The sequence below is a fragment of the Eleutherodactylus coqui genome, chromosome 2, assembly GCF_035609145.1.
Source record: "Eleutherodactylus coqui strain aEleCoq1 chromosome 2, aEleCoq1.hap1, whole genome shotgun sequence".
Lineage (NCBI taxonomy): Eukaryota > Metazoa > Chordata > Amphibia > Anura > Eleutherodactylidae > Eleutherodactylus > Eleutherodactylus coqui.
Genome location: NC_089838.1, coordinates 142,458,012 through 142,479,046, shown reverse-complemented (window position 1 = coordinate 142,479,046; position 21,035 = coordinate 142,458,012). Strand labels below are relative to the sequence as shown.

The window sequence follows — 21,035 nt, the reverse complement described above, 5'->3', positions numbered from 1 at the left end:
ATACACTATGAAACATGCCCAACAGTTCTGCTCTTTGAGAAGACCACTCCCTTATCCAGACTAGACTTCCTGTGACAGATTTTTAGTTCGAACATAAATTATGCATATTGTACTCGCTATCTTCATTGAGAAGACCAAAGTCCTGGAAGACCACCTTTCAATGCAATTTTGAGTGGTCGCTTCAAAGAGGTTACATTGTACGTATTAAGTAATTATTCAGCACTGAATATTGAACCTATTTGGTTGGTGTTCAAGATCAGACATTCACTTTAGGTGCAGCAATATTCTCCATCAATCCTGCCTGATCATCTGATTTGTTCAACTACTTACAGTAATTCTAACCCTGTACAACTATTCACACAATGCTGGCCTTACTAAACCATTAGTATAAGTCTTTAATTATCTAAATTGGATGTATACATCCCAACACCGTGTACTAGTGAATGTGTACAAACCATTTATTTATCCTGATGCCGAATTTGTGACTCTACTCATAGTAAAAAAAACTCCAAATCGTTTTACTTTTTAGATATTTGAAAACTAAAAAAAATATGAATCCTCTGAAATATATGCAACTTTACAAGGCTCATTACTCCTTAAATGTAATGTCAACCGAGATCCGTTAACCAACAGCGTCGACCAACAGCGTTCAAGTAACATTATGTTGTGGTTTTGCTGTACTCATGCTACAAGCATAAAAACAGGAAGGTTTCAATTAAGGAGTATTGTATTAATTAAGATGTGATAAAAACGTAATTGAATATATGACCTGAACTTGACCACAGTAATAGGATTATTTTTCTGTAGTCCATGATGACTTTAACTTTATGAATGAGCTTGGACATAAATTAAAGAAGATTTTTCTCCTGACTATGCTATCCTATGTAAAGGCAATGCAGTAGGAAGACAGATCTGCACAAAAAAACGTATTACTATAATGGGAGCGATCAAAAAAATACTCCAGACACATTTTATATGTCCGATGTATGCATGAGCAGAGTGCTTCCTGTGCATTTCCCACTTCCCTCACAAGTGAATGATGACTTTGTTACTGTACACAGGTAAGGTAAAGTCCCCTGGTACAAGCACCAAGTCATGACTTGACGTGTTATTTTCTTGGCAGATGGTTTTTGTTGGGTGGTTTGCCATTGCCTGGACCTCGAGCCAGCTACTTTAACCAAGCGTGATTGAATCCGCAACCTTCAGGTCATGAGCAAGAGCTTAGAACTGCATCCTCACAAGACTATACACAACAACCCAGCAATCACTGTGAGGAGGGTAGGGAGAGGCAGAATGCTCGTAAATGCACCAAACTCATAAACTATGTGCTTGGTGTATTCTTATATAAGGCAGCATTTTCCATTGATTGATCCTAATTAAACTCTGAAAGTAATCTTATAATTCAAGCCTAGATTTTTAAAAATGTACACTAGAAATACCATTAAGAATTGCAGAAAAAAGAAGCAAAGCAATAAGCAACTAAGCAACGATGGAGCAAAAAGCAAAAAGCCGCCATTATATAAAGCTGCTAGATAAATAGTGTTTATTGAAAAGTACAGTAATAATTCAGATTTAGTACATGTGGTACATACATGGCATTTCTTATGTCGTACTGATCCTGATATACAGGCTCTGTTATAGCCCAGATCTATATTCACAATTGTGCTGGTTGCTATGGGGGGCAGTCAACAAGCTTATTGTCAGATGTAAACCTTATGGCTGGGTTTCCAGGTAGCAGTAGTGAGGTATGTAGTAATTTGCCACATGTTTTACCATTAATAAATGCAAAATTATGAATGCTGCCCTGGGCTATAATACAGGCTGTGCCACTCAGGATCAGTGTAAGGTAATGCAAAGTTTTCAGAAATTCACTAAACTTGTTTTTAAAATTTAGATTAGTTTTACATATAAACTTCATAGAGTTGTTCATCAGTGAAGACACACTTTAATGCATATTTGTGTGCTGGCCATTGAAAAAGTTGGTCCCAATGATGGGACTTACCAGGATCAGTGGTATAAATAGTATATGGCTGTATATAACTGGAAGAAATCTTCTAAATGACAGCAGATACGTTTCTTCTTTCATAGTGATACATGCATTACATAGAAGATCTGGACAGCACTGTAATATCCAGATTATATTCTAGAGCACAATCTGAGATTCTGATATATTTGGACCATATTTTCTGCTTGTTTTCAAATATTATGAAATCATTTTGAAAAGCATGATTTGTTTTAAACTATGATTTAGGCTGGGTTCACACGGGGCAGATTTGCCGCAGAAATTCAGAGCGAATTTTCGCCGCGGCTAATCCCCATGCGGCCACTAATCCAGCCAGCCATGTGGACGAGATTTCTCAGAAATCTCGTCCACACAGGAAGGCTAATCCGCTGCAGGTAAGCCAGCAGAAGCCGCTGCTGCGGCGCGGATTTGCTGAACGCAGCATGTCCATTCTTTTTTTTTCTGCTGCGGCCGCGCTCTCCTCTATGGGAGCACCGGCCGCAGCAGAAGAGCGAGGTGCCAGGCCGCTTTAACGCCGCCGCGTCTTTTTCTGCGGCGGTTCTCCCGGCGGAAATGTCGCGGTTTTTGCTGCAGCCAAACCACGACATTTCTGTTGGGAATCCGCCCCGTGTGATCGTGGCCTTAGGGCTTGTTCACACTGGCGTTTTGGGCTTCTGTTGTCACCATCCTCGAAGCCGAATAACAGTAAAACTGGAAGTGTCTAATTTGACACATCCCTTACCTGGACAGCACTGGACAGACCCCATTGACTATAATTGGGTCCATCTGGATTGCTTTATACCCTCTGGGACTAAATAGCACTGCCTGCTAGTGATGCATTTTTTCAAACGGACGTTAGGCTTCCTTCAGGCATAGCCTTGGATGATGTGTGCATTTTTAGTGGTGTTTTTTGCTACCTTTATTTTTCCTACAGAGAAGACTATGGGAAAGTTCCAGAAAAAAATGCCAGACCTACAGCATCCGGCGATTTAAAAGCAATGTGATGAACACAAAAAAGCAGCAGAGTTGAGAAAAAAAAAACAATGCAACTTGCAATGTTTATACGGATTTTTACGTCTTACTATCGACCAACAGTAAACATCTGGATGCTTTTTGTTTTTCACTACAATGTGATGTTTTTGCAAAAAAGACTGTGTGACATCACTTATCAAATCCCCTGTTGTTTCTGTATTCAAGGTCTCCAACCATACATAGTAACATAGTATGTTAAGGCCCATTTAGACACAACGATTATGACTCAAAAGATGTCGCTCAAGCGACTTTTGAGCGATCATCGTTGTGTCATTTACAGCGCAAGATGATCGCTCAAGATGAGCGATCACCTTGCACTGCCAGTGGAGGATGCAGAAGACAAGTGGGATGAGACAGACAGCTGAGTGCTCCATACCGGGTATGGAGAACAGAGCTGGACCGCTCCGTTCTTCATACCCCGTCTGTCATCAGAGAGCAGGATACAGCTGAAACAATAGTATCAGCTGTATCCTGCTTTGAATCCCTGTTAAGGCTCATTGTCGGTCTTTCAGCAGGCTGAAAGTCAATGATGAGTGACGGCTTAGCGAAAACTGCACAATGTCAGTACAGTTGCACACAACGATTATCGCTCAAAAGTTGGCTTTTGAGCGAATTTTGAGCGATAATCGTTGTATCTAAATGGGCCTTTTGGCCGAATATGAAGACAATGTCCATCTAGTTCAGCCTGTTTCAACAACCAGTCACATGACACATCACCGCTGCTATCCGATCACTGGCGGCAGCAGTGACATCTTGTTATGGTACATAAAGACTGCTGGCAGGGAACCACAAGACCACTGGCACTGAAGTGGTGCAAGATTTAACTGGCGAGCACATTTTGTTTCTTGTATTTTAGCACATATTCAGACGGTAATTTTATTTAAACTGACCAACCTTTAAGGTGTGAGAAATGCATTGGTAAAGTTTTTCACTAGAAATGAGCGAGCATATTCGGTAAGGCGATATACTCGAGAGAGCATCGCCTTTTTCGAGTACCTGCTGGCTCGTCCCTGAAGATTCGGGGGACCACGGGGGTGAGCGGGGGGTTGCAGAGGGGAGCGGGAGGGAGAGAGAGGGATCTCTCTCACTTTCCTCCCCGCACCCCCTTGCTGCCGCGCGCTGCCCTCGACCCCCGCGGCCCCCTCGAATCTTCAGGGACGAGCCAGCAGGTACGCGAAAAAGGCAGTGCTCCCTCTCGAGTATATCGCCTTACCGAGTATGCTCGCTCATCTCTATTTTTCACCTGATTTAACTACTGCTTTGCTTGTCTCTACACAGAGCATAATTGAGCAGCATGACATGGGTTTGCTTTCCTACTGTCGCCAATTCTGAGAAACATTGCTCCCCATTTCAGTGTGCACAAAGAGGTTGTACTGTATAGGTTTGTTTTTATTTACAGTTCTAAATATATAATTTGCTACTTTTTAATGGTTTTGACCTGACATTGTCTCCTTCATTTGGTGAATGTGTAAATTCTTTCACGGATGGCATTGTTACATATATGCATTCTACGGCAGCAAATGCATTTTCTGTATTTTTTATTTAAATACATGCAACAAATTATTTGCCTAGCATCCAAAATAATTTGCAAAATGACAGCAGCCATGCTAAAGGGGTATTTAACATGCCAGATCAGTCAAGGTTCTATATTCACCTCACTTGTATTGAAGTTCACCTTGTGAAAAATGAAAATAAATGAAATGGAATGACAGCAGGTTAGTGTCGAACTGCAGTTGATTTGCGTAGTGCTCATTTATCAGACTGACTCTAGAGTTTCGATTTGCCTGATTACATTGCATAGTAATATCTCTTCTGGGACTACAACAAGGTTGACACAATGAGCTTTTCCAGCTATGGTACAGAGATTTTTTTTCCCCATTTAAGCCATGTGACTTAAATACACTCATTGTCAAAAAAAATCAAGCACCTAGAAGGAGTTGTCAGAATCGAATGAAACTTTAAGTTCGATTGTAATGTTGATATAAGTAAGTGATTACAATATCAGAGCAAAAGGATCATTTATTGCAAAAAACTGACCCCTTGAAGGCAGGCTCCAGTACCCTGTTAGGCTGCCTCTAGTTTGGATACAAGATGTGATATGGGTGGGAATGGAGGCTTTAGTACCATGTTGAGTCACCTCTAGCTTGGATACAAGATACAACATGGGCGGGCATGGAGGCATACAGGTTCCATATGGTATCCTGCAGCATATTGGTCCACATTTGCTCTAGAATATGCAAACAGGTAGGCTGTCAAAGTTGGCATCACAGATGGTCCCATACATGTTTTATTGGCAATAAATCTGTCAGCCACGGAAGTGTGGCAATGCTGTGGAGACATTCCTGTGCCCCCCTTGTGTGTGTGAAGGAGCATTATCCTACTGGAAAATGCCTCTTGAAGCCCTGCCATGAGAAGAAACATATGTGGCTGCAGAATGTCCTGAACATATTGCTGAGCTGTCATTTTCCCTCATACCAGTACTAGGGGTGACTGACTTGTATGCAATGGTCCCCCAGACCATCATACCAGCAGTGGGGACAGTATGCTGCTCCACAGCAAAGTCAGGATTGAAGTGCTCACCCCTAGGTCGACAGACATGAACACAGACATAGTCAGCACCCAAACTGAACCTGGATTCATTGCTGAGGTCAACTCTGTTCCGCTCTGTAGCAGTCCGGTTTTCTTATTCATGACACCACTGCAAACTGAGGCGACTGTGGGTGGATGTCATAGAGAGTATATATAATGGGTGCCATGAGACCAAGCACCTGGAAATGGTCCTGTAACGATGGTGCCACATGTCCCTGAATGGTGGACAATTAAACAGTTGGATCTACTCATGCTTGTCAGATGATAAGACGATGCTCTCTACTGGTGGTCTGTCAAGGGTGTCCTGAGCCCACTTGCTTTGTGTGCAGTCTCTCATGCATCCACTAGTCCCAACACCACCTAACTGTCTGGTCAGAATGGCCCAGGTGGTGGACAGTTCATTGATATGACTATCTAGCTTTTCACATTCCAATAATGTGCCCCCCCTCAAACTCTGTGAACTGGGTGAAATCCCTTCAATTGCATTATAGAAGCATGTCTAGTGGTCAATATGCTCTAAATAAGCGGAAAAAGAGGTCCACTACACACATGTGGTCTCTGACAGCCAATATATAGTATTATAGTGGAGCCACTTTTAGGGCCTCAGCTGGCAAGACCGTTCATCTAATCATGACACTATTCTAATTATTTGCATATCTGCCTGAGATGTAACTGCATGACAAGTTTTGCAGCAAAACGATAGCTCCTTCTAGGTGCTTGATTTTTTTTAACAAGGAATGTATATCTAAAACTTGTGAATTTAGATTTTCGACATTAAGTATGCATGTACTCACTAGCATACATAAAACATGACACATGTGACTTTGAAGGCTACAGGCATAAACATTGATATAGCATACAAATCAAATAAGATTGTGTAGATAAAGCTAACTGCATCTATGAGGGCACAGTAAGGAACAGGGTGGTATTAGGCTAGATTAAATTGTTTGGGCAAAAAATTAGGAAAAAGATCCGTTTATCTCATAAGACAATTTATATACAAAATTATTTGTGGCCTCAGATAGATTCATCTATAAAGGATTGTTCAGTTTGAACAGTTATTTTTCCATATGCTCTTTTGGTTATATTGAGGTAATAGATGTTCTTTCTCCTCTTGGGATCTTTGTCTAGTAACTAAAAAAAAAAGCAGCCGTCACTCTGGAGGACCCGGCACATACGAGTATTACACAGCCATGTAGAAATGATCAGAGCAAAGAAATAAAAGCTGATCATCATAGCCTCAGCTTTGGGAACCTCATTGCCCCCTTCACACCATACAAGCATATCCTAAATAACTAATGTCCGAACACTAGTACAAAATAATGTGGACCAAAACAACCAATCTAATCCATGTGTTCAATAAAACACCAGAATGACAGCTGGAATCTACTTCCTACCTCTACTTTTTATCTAAACTTGTTTCCATATAGGAAACCTACTAAATACTTATTTAGAACAAGAGCGTTCAAGGAAAGTAAAAAAAACGTACCCAATTTTTCTTTTTCTTCTTCTTAGGATCAACATCATTGCCACTACCAATGCTGGAATGACTCGTAGCACTATTGATGCTGGAGACGCTCTCAGAAGAATGCTGTCTTCTAATCCGCATTTCTGCTGAAAAATAAACCAGGCTATCATTGTCTGTGAAACTTTCAGGGGGCCTATACAGCTTCAAATGCTACCAGCCAAATGGTTAGTTAGCATGAATGTGTTTTCAGTCTGCAGAGGAAAGTAAACCGTTGTCACACACGTGGTAGCAGCTTATCTCTTTTGAAAAAATAAAGATTGGACATGTAAAATTCAATATGCCCAATTCTTTCTTCTGCAACTTAATTTCTTGGAGAAGACTTAGGAGGCCCTATACCCATACCCTAGTTGTCCAGTCTGACCAAAAGTGGTGGGAAAGGCTGACTTTTATTTATATAGAGGCCTTTAGTGTTTTTTTAGACGAATAAAAAAAGCTTACTTTCCATAATATTTCTTTCAATGATTTCTATTTGTCTCCAAACCTATATTTTATTCACATTTTAGTCTGCAGTAATTGAAGAAATAGATCTAGGACTGGACTTGCTCACCAGAGGGTCCTCCAGCAAACCCAGGTTTTGACACAATAACGAGTTCCTAAGCTCCAGTAAAAGACAAACTTAATTGAATTTGAATGAGGTCCTATCATCTGCTACAAGGGACAATCCATATTCTTTTTATTCACAAATAATATATAACACTGTATTAATGATATGACCCACATGCATTATTGAAACAGTATAATTTAGAATATAATTAAAAGGGATCCTTCGAATCATTTCCCTATGATATCCTCAATGCCTTTTGCTCTAGGATTGCAGATAAGTGCCAGTCTGATATTCGGTTTCCTTTATAACTGATACTAAAGTCAAGTCTACAGCTGAGGTAGTTGAACTCTTTTACAGGGCATATGCTTGTGAAAAGTACTGTGGGTGTTTAGTGAGGTTATATAATACATGGGGATATTTAGAGGTTAATATAGTTATACACAAAAATAGAGATAGTATTTCTGCTGAGTTTTAAAAAGGAGAGCGTCTGATTCAACAAGAGCCTATAAAACTTTTAGATGTTGCTTAAGTGTATTAGATAATTCCCAACAGTCCAATTTGCATTGAATTATTTCATTTATATTTAGAGGTGTTACTGCTTTTAGAGTAGACTCAATAATGAAATAATAGTTAAAAGTGTCAAGTGGAAGACACTGACAATGGTACCGCATCATTATAAATTAAAGTAAAACTGCACTTTCAAAAAACTTTTGTCATGCTCTATGGACATGTCGTAGGGGCATGCCAGTATTGAGAATCATTATAATGCAGCAGGGATTCTCAAAGTGAGCGCTGTCTCTGATCGCTTGCTAAAGATGGGCTCATAAACTTTCTATTGAGACCATCTTCAGCTAGAAAAGAGACAGTGTTTGGCTGAGCCATTCAGCTGGCTTATCCTAGCAATTGGTAAGGGTCTCAGCACCTTTGTCCCCAGCAATCAAAAATGTTGACATGTCCATATAACATGTGAAAAGTTTTTGCAAAAAGTAACGGCACAACCTCTTTAAGCACATACCCAACCAAGTGCTAAATAGTATGTGTGCACAAGTCTGTAGAAATCAAAAATCTTTATTAAAAAAAATGCATTAATCACTTTAGCACAATGAACTAGATACCTCAGACAGATTGTTTTAAAAATTAGCAATAGACCATGTCGAAATAGCACAATGGCATAAGCATCTACCTCTACTATGATGATCTGAACCATTCAGTGCTCCCTGTATCGCGGCTTGTGCTGCTGAATTCTGAGCCTTTAGCATCTCGATTGTCTCTCGAAGCTCAATAAGCTCTGACTCCTGGAAGCAAGCAAAAAAAATGTACCTATTTAATAACCTTCATTCAATAAAAACATGAAGATAGTTATAGAAAATAAGGCTGTAGACTACGACATCGGTTGGCTATAGAAGACTTCTTACATCATTTTTATGTATGTAGCTTCTTAAAACTACTCAATGAAGAAAAGAGTGTAAACTAAGAACACGGAGAACATTACAATTATTATTTACATCACTGGCATAACTATAGAGAATGCAGGGGATGCGGTTGCACCCGGGCCCTGGAGCCTTAGGGGGCGCATAAAGCCACTCTTCTCCTTATAGGTAGCCCAGTACTATGAATAAAGCATTACAGTTGGGAGCCCTGTTACAGGTTTTGCATTGGGGCCAGGAGCTTCAAGTTACGCCTCTGATTTACATTATTTATATAATGCCAATATTCCCTAAGGGGCTGTGTAATACTGGAAAATGGAGTAACATGTTCTGAGTTATAAAGTATGACAACTACAGTATTAATTAAAAAAAAGGGGCATTTATAAAAATACGTTACAGTAAACTATATTACTCCATGTACCAGACCAAAACGTATTTGTCATAAACATGTTATATGACTTTGCATATACAGTTTAACAACTACCAGTTAAGACATATGCACACCATGGTATTATGGCTTTGTACAACCTCCAAGTAGAATTCTATGCTTCTGATGCCTCTGATATGCTTCTAATTTCATATGGAGGATTTAGTTTGAATGTGACAGAAATAAACGTCTGCCATGTTTTATTGGATGTAGTATTACTGAGATGCTATCCTAGTACTGTAGTGGCAAAAAATCCCCATATGATGGCACAGGGCGGGCTACTGATCAATGGTATGGAGCCACAAAGACTGTGTGTAGATGATGCGTGCATGAGGCCTAATATTCACAGTAAAAAGTTGTATGACAAATTGTATGACAGCCTGGGCAAATTAAAATATGTTCTTCTCATTCACCCAACACAGATTGAATCTCATTAATTATTAAAACATTAGTATCCACTTTAGAGCTTGATAAATTAACAAACACCAAATGTGACAAATATACCCAAAAACATTTATCACACAGCTTATGATTTCTAACATAATTAACCCCAATAAATGCTTGGCACCAACTACAAAAAAAGTTATCCTATGCGAATAGGACACCATGGATTCAAGAGGCCATGGCCAATTTGTATTGCAGCTCCTATCCCAAAACTAGACTCAGTGGTCAGTTTGATGCACAGAACATGTCTGAAACATTAAAAATGAAGAGTTTCAGCTAAAACGTACCTCTAACTATGAACAGTCTTTTTTCATGCTCAAATGTATATGATTCATTTCTTAATATATCTCTTCCATACAGCCATAGAATTACATGATCATTTTTCTTCTTCCTCGCTAGGAAGAGCTCGCTACATTCTGACTTAGATTTATTAATGGGTTCCAAAAGATGGATATATCTTCCTAATGTTCTAACCTCACTGTAGTAATGGCTGCAGCTAGCCAAAAGCTCACCATATTTTATCAAATTGATTAGTCCAAAATTAAAATAGTGACTTGGATTTAACGAATAGAATCTTGCAAATTTAAGTAGTACAAGTATAACAATATCCAACAATGCTGAAGATAAATGTGTCATAATATTCTGTAGACATAAGTGAAAGCCATAACAGAAAACCTTGAAGGTACATTGAAGGTCTAGCACAGCCATTTTAGAGTATATTGCTGAATTCACGATAAAATAACATTAAATAGGGGAAAAAATTGACCTCAGTATGTCGTCTCAAATAATCTTAAACATTTCATCACTTTCTAAGCTTAATCTGCAGATGTTTTTAAGCTTTTTAGGTCACCTTTTGTTCAGCTGTCATTGTAAGACTTTGCAGTCGGCCAGTCATATTTCCTAAGCTCTTCTCAAAAGCTGCCACTAAATGAGACTAGAAATCAAGCAAAGAAGAAAATCATCAAAACTGTATCAATTGCTCACATTGAAGGCACATAAACCAGCGTGTTCAGAAAAATCACATTTTTTCCTGTTCTCATTCATTTTGGTCATTTTAAAATACAAGAAGAAATAAAATCCTCAGTGAAAATATAAGACATTATCTTTGCTGCGTTATACCTGGAAATTGCACATACAAAAATACATTGAAAATTGGGAAAATTATTCATCTTGCATAATTTTACTCTGTGTGTAAGGATGATCCGCACAGGTTCTCTTCTACAACATTATTTTATGCTACATAAGAAAAAAGTACACTGTGACATTTTCTCAGCTTTTTTTTCAATTTACCTGACAAATTTAGCTGGACAACAGCTCATATTTTGTCGTGCTACATATATTGTCATGATATATATATATATATATATATATATATATATATATATATATATATATATATATATATATATATATGTATATATATATATGGACAAAAGTATTTGGACACTGCATGCTTTTCAGAAAAAGTGCTTTATTAGCCTATTTAGTAATGTGTCGGCCCGCCTTTTGCTTGTATTACAGAGACAACACGTGGAGGCATACTTTCTACAAGTTCTCTGTAAGTCCAAGCAGGAATAGCTAGCCATTCCTCGTGCAAGGCTGTGAGAAGAGATTGTTGTGAGGATGGGTGTGGGTGGCGCTGTCGTACCCGTCGCTCCAGTTCGCCCCACAAGTGCTCAATCGGATGAATTGTACAAAATTAGCAGCATGCCTTTCCCAGCATACCATTCGGCAAACTCAGATTTGCTTATTTTCTGCAGTGTCCAAATACTTTTGGCTATATAGTGTATATATCTGTGTGTGTGTGTGTGTGTGTTATATATCACACACACATCACATATTGTTTTAGCATAAGTAATAATTCAAAGGGGTTTGGTCATTTAAAAAAAAACAGTACTTACATATTCCTCTCCAGGCAACCTTCTTACTGCATCTTCTTGCTCACTGATCTTCTCCAGTCCCCCCAGTCACCTCACTGTAAGCTGGCAGGCAGGATCCTCTTCTTCTTGTTGTGATGCGTCCATTCTCAGCATTCATCTTCCGGCAGGTCAGTGTAGGTTACGTTACTAGTGACATAATGTTTACTGCCTTGTAAGGAATGCCGATCTATTGCCAAGACTCCGCATGTGCGCTGTCTTGTCACGAGAGTTCATATACTATTGCAGAGAGACAGCGCACATGTGCAGTATCTGAAGTAGCTCGGCACTCCCTGCTGGGAATGACGTAGCATACATTGCACTGCAGAAAGGAGATTGCAGAAAATGGACACTTTGTCACCGGAAGAAGAATCGTCCGACTTGCGGTGAGGTGACCCGAGGGGACTGCAGGAGACAGTCGAAGATTGGAAAGGAGAAGATGCAGTAAGAAGGGGAGGAATAGGAAACTATAGAATTTTTGTTTTCTAATGACAGAACCCTTTTAAGTGCCTATACTATTCCCTGTGCCAACGAAGACAAAGTTCTCACAACATATTCCACAGACATATCCATAAGGACGCATTTTGGTAAATATTTGGTCCAATATTTGGTTCTAACTTTTTTAGAAAACTCAGGACACGAGCTGAAAGAACAACTGTGATAACAGCCTGCACCGCTGATAAGAGTTCATTGCTCAATTCTGGAAAACTAGAATTCAGCGAGGAATGAATCGTGCACAAAAACTGCACGATGTTCGTGCATTTAGATGCAAGATGGCTTTGAGCGAATTTTGAGCAAGAATCGTTGTGTCTAAACGTGCATTTACAGGGATTCATGTATTGTATGCTAAAAAAGGGAAGTGGCTAGGCATTTCTAAAACAATACATCTATCAATCATTGATGACACTTATGCACAGCCAAAAAAAGGATTGCATGTTGAGCCAGATCTGCCATACGTTACTGTATGTTGTAAAATATTTCTCAACATCTGCACAACAGTTTCAAATTGACTGCAAATGCTGTTTTTCTTAGCATTAGAATAATTAACACCTAGTTATCACATTTTTAGTCCTCTTAATGGGGTTATGCCAGAATCAACTTTTATCCATAGGATAGATGATAAAAGTCTGATTGGTCAGTGTTTCATAGCCGAAACACTGAGAATGAGAATCCTGTATTCCCCTCTCCTCCTGTGGGCTTACTGCACCTCCTTCGGTGAGGAGGAGATTGAATAAAGCGGCAGTTGTGCATGCTCAGTACTGCTCCATTCATTTTCAAAGAGAGTGCCGGAGGATAGCCGAGTACAAGCTACACTGAAATAAATGAAGTGGCAGGCACACTTGAGCAGCCATTGCTCAATTTAATCTGACATCACTGCAGTTGGAAGAAGCAATCCCACATTGATGAATAGAGGGGACACAGTTCGCCCATTTTCCTGACTGGTGGAAGTCTCAACACTGAGACCCCACCAATCAGACTTTTATAATCTGTCCTACGGATAGGTTATAAAAGTTAGTACTGCCACAACCCCATTAAATACTGCGGACAGTATAAAAGTGTCCCTCTCAGGATGGATTTTCCCAACTGCATTTTCCATAGCTTTTTCACAGCAACGCTGCAGCCAGTTGTTGTTTTACTGTCTATAGTGAAATTTTGAAAAGACTTTACAAAGCGGTAATGTTTTTGGAATTTATTGAACACGCAGCATCTCTGGGTGTAGTCTTTTTTTACCCGGCATTTCCCATAGGCTTTTAAATTGAACTTGCAAAATAGCATAACAATGCATTTAAAAATGGTTTCAAACCAAAAACACTTGGAAAAAACCGCCATGAAAAATTCTTTAAATTGTGTTTTTTGCCAAGCATTTCAAAATGCTAAAAAATGGAGCCCTTATTCTTATGATACCAGAATACATTCATATTAGCCGACTAAGTAAATGAAGTATGCCTTGTGAAGCATCATACTCACATTAGCAGATAGCTGAGATGTCAACGTAGCAACTTTTTCTTGTGATGCTATCAGTTCCCTACGCAATTTTTGTATCTGCTAAATAAAAACATTTAAAGAACACATTTTAATACTTATGTGATATTTTTGATCATGAAAAGACATAAATAATGTGCAGGGCCTACTGGATACCATTGGCCAGCATCACATTGACTTGATCAACATAATTATTCAATTCTTGTTCTTAATTCTACAGCTCTTAGATGGTAAATTACTGTTCTATCATTCATGGAACAAAGGACTATAATAGAAAAATGGGTGTAAAGTGCTCTGTTGTCACTGAGCTAAATGTATAGGAAAGAAGATTGAAGGGTTACTAAGTGATATCTTGAACATTACCCGAATTGTTACATAACTTTAACAGGTTTTCAGGATATGAAATGCCACTCACAAAATGATTGGAAGATAGGAATCTGGCAATTACCAGACAGGTCAGGTTGCTCCGATATTAAAAAAGTAATAGAGTCACAAGACAGAAGGGAAAACTGGACTTCTTGAAAATGGAAAAGAAAGAAAAATTCAATTTCCTGGCCTTGATGAGCACTCTAGCATGTGGGCAAAAGCCGTTGCCCTCTTACTCAAATATGTGGCATGTAGAAGCTATGAAGATCATGAAACTGCGGAAGGGAGATTAAGACAAATGCAATTTGGTAGTTTTCATTTACATAGAGGGAATAATGACATACATGTAGATGAAGCAGTGACTTTCTTCTATCAGTCGTCATTAACACTTTTTTTAAATTACTTTTTTTATATGGGAATGTAAGCAGTTGTGAACACCGCCAGGCTGATTCACATTCTGCAGGTAGCAATGTGATGTGTATACTAACTATGTTTTTAGATTTGATCCTAAATGAAAGTTATAAAAATCAGCATTAGAAATAGTCTTTTTCCCCCTTTCTGGATATAATGATAACTTTGATAAGAATAAAAAAAACACAACAGACCACAAATGCCCACCGAGCCACTTTCCCCCTACACACAATTTGCTGTTACTACAGTACAGGGATGCAGCAGAGAACTATGTAGTAGGTCGTTAATATGATTTATTCTGGAATACTTTTGTAATAAACATTATAAGACAATTTGATTTTTATAATTGACTTTAATTTGTAAGTTTACAATTGAGCGTCCCAATGCAAAAACCACCATAAAAAGTTTGAAGAAAAATGTTACCTCTGAGTGTGCCTTCTCCTCAGCCTAGAAACAAATGAGATACATCTTTTAATATATAGTACATAGTCAATTTGTCAAGCATATTCTATGCATGAGAAAAATTACAATTAGTGGACATTTGCAAAATGTGAATTATTTAAGTGAATTGGGCTGAGACAGGGGCGTAACTATAGAGGATGCAGGAGATGCAGTTGCACTCGGGCCCAGGAGCCTTATGGGGGTCATAAAGCTTCTCTTTTCCATATAGGGAGCCCAGTACTATGACGAAAGCGATACAGTTGGGGGCCCCATTTTGCGTTGGGGCCCAGAAGCTTCTAGTTACACCTTTGTCAGTGATTCTACATTTTCTTAAATTCATGATCGATGAACATTTACATTTTGCCATTTTAAAAGAAGATTCTGCCAGTGGCCGATACGCCTGAGAAAGGACTTAACACTTAGAAAATCTTTGACATGCCCAAATTCTTGGGGACTTTAAAGACTGATCACCTTGATGTATTTGATGCACAAACATGTACACATGGCAGAAGTATAAATATTCTTCATTCCTCCTGTCATGCTTGACAATGACCAACACAGTTGAAATATTGCACTTATTATAGAGGAATGAAGAACATTTATCCTTTTGCATCTTAAATGCTATGACAGAGGATTTCTTGTTGAAGTTGTGGCTCTGCAGATTACAGACCCTAATGACTCTGCATTCACTTTATTGAGGTGTATGTGAAGAAGAGTGCTTTTATTTAATACAAAAAATGCACACTGATACGGTTATTGTGATATATGAAGTATTGAATGGTGTAAAGTCCCCCCTGAGAAATAATAACAAAGCATCTCATACCCACCTCTATTTTCTTGTCCCCTGCCAGTGACTCCGGTCTTCCTGCTGATGTCATCTTATCAGGCTGCAGTCAGCATGAGCCATCGCCAAATAAGCTGCTGCAGCCAGGGTCAACACTGAATATTTATGACTGAGCACTGTTATTGGCTGCAGCAGCAGGTTTATGGGACATCACAAGCTGACTACAGACTGTAAACAAGCAGTGGAGACTGGAGTCGCCAGTGAGGGATGAGCAGCTTCGTTATTTTACACTATGGGAACCCCTTAAGATGATGCTTACATAACTTGGACAATTCCTTCAATTAATTTTAAATTATGTAGGAAACTTTGTAGAGGCTGATGTAGAGAAAGCAAATCTATTCTATAGCTTTGTCTCTAGTATATTTACAGAGGAAGATTAACTGTCACATGAGATGCAGAGTGATAAAGTAAACTCCCCACTAAATGTCACCAGTCTAACCCAGGAAAAAGTGCAGAGCCGTCTTAAAAAGATTAAAATAGACACGTCCTCGGGTCCTGATGGCATACACACCTGGGTTTTAAGGGAGTTAAGTAATGTGATAGACAGACCCTTGTTGTTTATATTTAAGGACTCTATAGTGACTGGGTCTTTACAATGGATTGGCGCATAACCAATGCAATGCTTATATTATAAAAGGTGTCAAAAAGTGAACCTAGAAACTACAGGCCGGTAAGTCTAACTTCTATTGTAGGTAAAATGTTTGAAGGGTTTCTAGGAGATGCTATCCTGGAGTACCTCATGGAAAATAGCTGTATTATCCCATATCAGCATGAGTTTATGAGAGATCGCTCCTGTCAAACCAATCTGACTAGCTTCTATGAGGAGGTAAGTTCTAGACTGGACCAGGGAGAGTCATTGGATCTTGTGTATCTGGACTTTTTCAAAGTATTTGATACTGTGCTGCATAAAAGGTTGGTATATAAGATGAGATTGCATGGTCTGGGTGATAATGTGTGTAAGTGGGTAAGTAACTGGTCAGTGATAGAAAGCAGAGGGTGGTTATAAATGGTGCATACTCTGATTGGGTCACCATTACTCTTGGGGTTCCCCAGGGGCAATATTGGGCCCTATTATTTTTAATATATTAATGACCTGACAGAAGGATTGTGCAGTAAAATATCAATATCTGCAGATGATACAATACTATGTAAAGAAATGAACACAAGAGAGGACAGAAAGGAATTGCTTCTACCTCCTTGGGGATTTTTTGTCTTCCTCTGGATCAACATTGAGGGTTAATAGGCTGAACAGGAAGGATATATGTCTTTTTTTGGCCTTATATATTATGTTAATAGTACACAGCATGTTTCCCTGATCTACTACCACTTTTACTGTTGGTGTACAAATGGACTTTAATAGTATTGCTATTTCTATCTGAGCTGCCACTGAGATTATAATTGTGGTCCATCACAAGACTCCAGTAATTATATCTTCAGTAAGCCAATATTCAAAAGTGTTGTTTGTAGATGTGGGGGTATATCTTTCCCCACAAGACTGGAAATTAGGGCAATTACCTATTGCAAATATTCCTGAATCCTCTTACACTCACACCATATGTGTAACCTTTTTTCCCATATTATCTCCAACAGCCAAGTGATATTGCTGTAGAGGACTTTGCCTGCACTACAGGGTAGGAGTACCACCTCAGCAGGATATTCTGTAAATTTTCAATATAATTTAAACAATGCTACATTTCCGCTAACGTTGTAAAGGCTTGCTTCCTTTTTTCTAATTTCTGTAGGTCCTTTTTCCATTTACACATTAATGTGAGTTTTCCCTTTGAGTTTGTGTATATGATCTCTTTATATATAATTGACATGCTGTGCGATTGATCTCCCATTCCTTGGAAATATTTATATGCGGAGAGCCTTTTGCTGATCTTACAACATTTGTTTAATCTTAGATTTTTGCAGAAAACTAATAATCCGATTATATGTTAAAAAAGTCATTATCAGTCAAGTTGTCTAAACTTCTTCAAAGGGTTAGATTACATATTTAATATAAAACCATTGTATTATCAGGATATCTTGAGAAGTAAATAGGTTCACATTCAAGTTTATTATAGTTGGTAAAGTTGTAATTTCAAAATCTGCTAAATTAAGCAATGTTCAAGTGATGTTTTTTTTCTAGGGCTCCATACCGTAAACACACCAATTATTCAGTGGATTTGTGGAATTTTCTTGACCTAATTTTACTTCATTACTGTACTGAATCTCATTCCCCTTTCCACTGCTTCAAATTCAAAGTGGTTTTATATTTTTTTCTGTCATGTAGGGTCTACATTCACCAGCAATAAAAGAGATTTTTTTCTGTTCAATTCACAGCAAGAAACCCATGTAAAGTTTTGTATTAATGTTTACATTTGATTTCAAGAGTTGAGGGGTTCCCTAACTGAAGTTAAAACGAAAAATGTTTAGTACCGTGCTAGCCAGTAGAGTGAAGTGTAATTGTTCTCAGTAAGAGAAACCAAGCAATCGTGTAGATACCTTTTGATACCTTTTATTGGCTAACAAAAATACATGATGTTATAGCGAGCTTTCAAACCTACGCAGGGTTCTTTCCCAGGCTTAATGGAACAAATCTACTAATGTCTTTATATTAAAACATATACACATGATCACATGGGAGGGCACAGACATGGTAAATTTAATTTGCTTAATTAAATAGCCCATAGATACATACCATGGAGGGATGAGCATAACAGTAAATAATTATTCCAGTGACAAGGAATGTAAAAGTGAAAGTTTATAGTTTCTAAATTGATTTTAGGGTGTCACCATCATGTCAAAGTGTTACCTCTGCTCTGGGTTTCTCATATCTCCTAATCTCCAACGATGTAAGAACCCCCTCCGAGATTCAGAAATGGTATGAATCTTGTAGGGGGGTTCTTACATCATTACCCCCTAACATTAATCTAAAGACTATAAACTTTCACTTTCACATTCCTGGTCACTAAATTAATTATTTACTGTTATGCTCATCCCTCCCTGGTATGTATCTATGTGTTATTAATCACAAAACATCTGTGCCCTCTTACCCAATATTTGGTATTTTTGTAAGTGCAAATTAACTTCGCCATGTCTGTGCCCTACACCTTTGGACATGGGGTTCAATATAAAGCAATGATTGCTTGATATATTAATCCGTCTACAACTGAATTTATTATAAACTCATCATGTCAAAAACTTTCTTTGCATCTAGAGAAAGGAGAGCACTAGCGACCCCAAAGTTTTTGAATACTGAATTAAATCAATTACCCTTATAGCTGTCTCGCTGGCCTGTCTATCCACTGTGAAACCTGATTGATCTGCATTGATAAATGCTTTCATATATGGTTTCTGGTATTTTTGCTATTATATTAGCATATTTTTTGTATCACCATTTAATAATGATATTGGCCTATAGCTTTGTGAGAGTGGTGGACTTTTGCCTTTGTAGATCATTATTATATTTTGAGACATAGCAAGATTATACCTCCTTACCAAGTAGGAAAGCAACATGTTAACATTTCTAAGTAGCTTCTATAATGTTAAAACCACCTAGGTCCGGGTGCAGTACTATTCTGTAGTTAAAAAATACATATATGTATATATATATATATATATATATATATATATATATATAATTAAAAAAAAAAAATATATATATATATATAAAAGAGGGAACGCTTACATCTGCTAAATATTACTCCCTACCTCAGTTTTTTGCTGGATTTTCTAATAAATTGGGCCTTAAAGTAGCATGTGTGTTTGAATGTACTATTTCTGGGAGACTGTGATACTGCTTCTGTCCAGAATGGGATGGTGCTTTAAAAAATGTCCCATGAATGTAGAGTCATATATCATGTTTGTGCAAAGGTGACAATGTAGAGAGGGCCCCAGCTCAGATAGACCTCAACCATTTTCCTTATATAGTGTGAACTTGCGCAAGGCTGTCCTTCTTAAAGGGATTTTTGCCATTTTTCACTATTGATCATGATAGGTGATTAATAGCAGATTGTCAGGGATCCACTGCTCAGGATCTCCGACAATCAGCTGGTCTTCAGGCCCCATTGTCAGTGCAGCAAGGCTGGATGTCCACAACAGCAGTCAAGGTCAGGTGTGTAATAGATGGCCTCACTCCCATTAAACTTAATGGGAGTGAAGCCAGCCATTATACTTCTAGTACTGACGAGAGGGGCCAGATATCCATATCGATGGGCAGGACCGGAAGTGTAATAGTGGCTTTAGTTCCACTGAAATCAATGGCAAACTATTACACTTCTGGCCTTAACTATTAATGAAAACGTCTTGCTCCACTGCACTGACAATGGGCCGGAGAATCAGCGAGTGATCGGTGAGGATCCCGAGACGTGCATCGCTGATGATCTGCTATTGAAGATAGGTATCCTGAGGATACATCTTTAATAGTAAAATATGAGAAAACACCTTTATTGAACATGGCAACATTAACAGACAAGGGATAACGAAAAGGCTTCTGCACCACACTTTTCTGTAAGATAGGATACAAAAATCAGAGAATGCACCCAAGTGTCAGTATGTGGTGGTGTGAACCTACACCAGGTACCATCCCCATTGTGATTTTTGTTTTGGGGTTAATCTCCTCTATGTACATGGTAAGATGTAAATCTTTCATAACATTCATTTTACTAAACCATGTAAGTAAGAAAGAGCTGTAATCATGTTATCCAGTTTAGTACAGATTCTGCTGGCCATTATCTACAGTTTCTTGCATCTATATTTTTTTCGTGCTGTTTTACCTGTGTTCCTGGAGAAATGTGAATGTTCTGAGCAGGAGAACAATTGAGGTATGAGCAATAATTTAAATAATGACGGCTGCTGCAATATTATTCAGCAATACGCATACTGGCTGTTCTTTTTACAGTAGATATACTGCAGGCAGCTGATTCACTACTGACATCTACTGACCATAATGCAGGCAATACACATGGTAAAAAATCTCTGGAATTAATACAGAAGTAAAGCTAAACAGCAAACTAGTACAACAGAATCCATATACTACATGAACACCACCTTCCTCAATAGTGCTCAAGAAAAGTTAAATTATAAGAAAAATTGAA

The 21,035-nt window shown here is 38.4% G+C and overlaps 1 protein-coding gene across 12 annotated transcripts in view; it reads right to left on the bottom strand.

Moving 5' to 3' along the window:
* Window positions 1-21,035, bottom strand: part of NAV3 (neuron navigator 3) — a 286,112-nt gene that overhangs the window by 39,697 nt on the left and 225,380 nt on the right. For 6 of the 12 annotated variants that reach the window (XM_066591684.1, XM_066591688.1, XM_066591689.1 and 3 more), the window contains 6 exons: window positions 15,093-15,116; window positions 13,878-13,955; window positions 10,844-10,927; window positions 8,879-8,990; window positions 7,113-7,237; window positions 4,689-4,709 (listed from right to left, as the gene is read on the bottom strand). In XM_066591684.1, the coding sequence (XP_066447781.1) occupies window positions 4,689-4,709; window positions 7,113-7,237; window positions 8,879-8,990; window positions 10,844-10,927; window positions 13,878-13,955; window positions 15,093-15,116 (444 nt within the window). The remainder of the gene's footprint in view (window positions 1-4,688; window positions 4,710-7,112; window positions 7,238-8,878; window positions 8,991-10,843; window positions 10,928-13,877; window positions 13,956-15,092; window positions 15,117-21,035) is intronic. The other 6 variants (XM_066591685.1, XM_066591690.1, XM_066591687.1 and 3 more) reach the window with 3 other exon arrangements.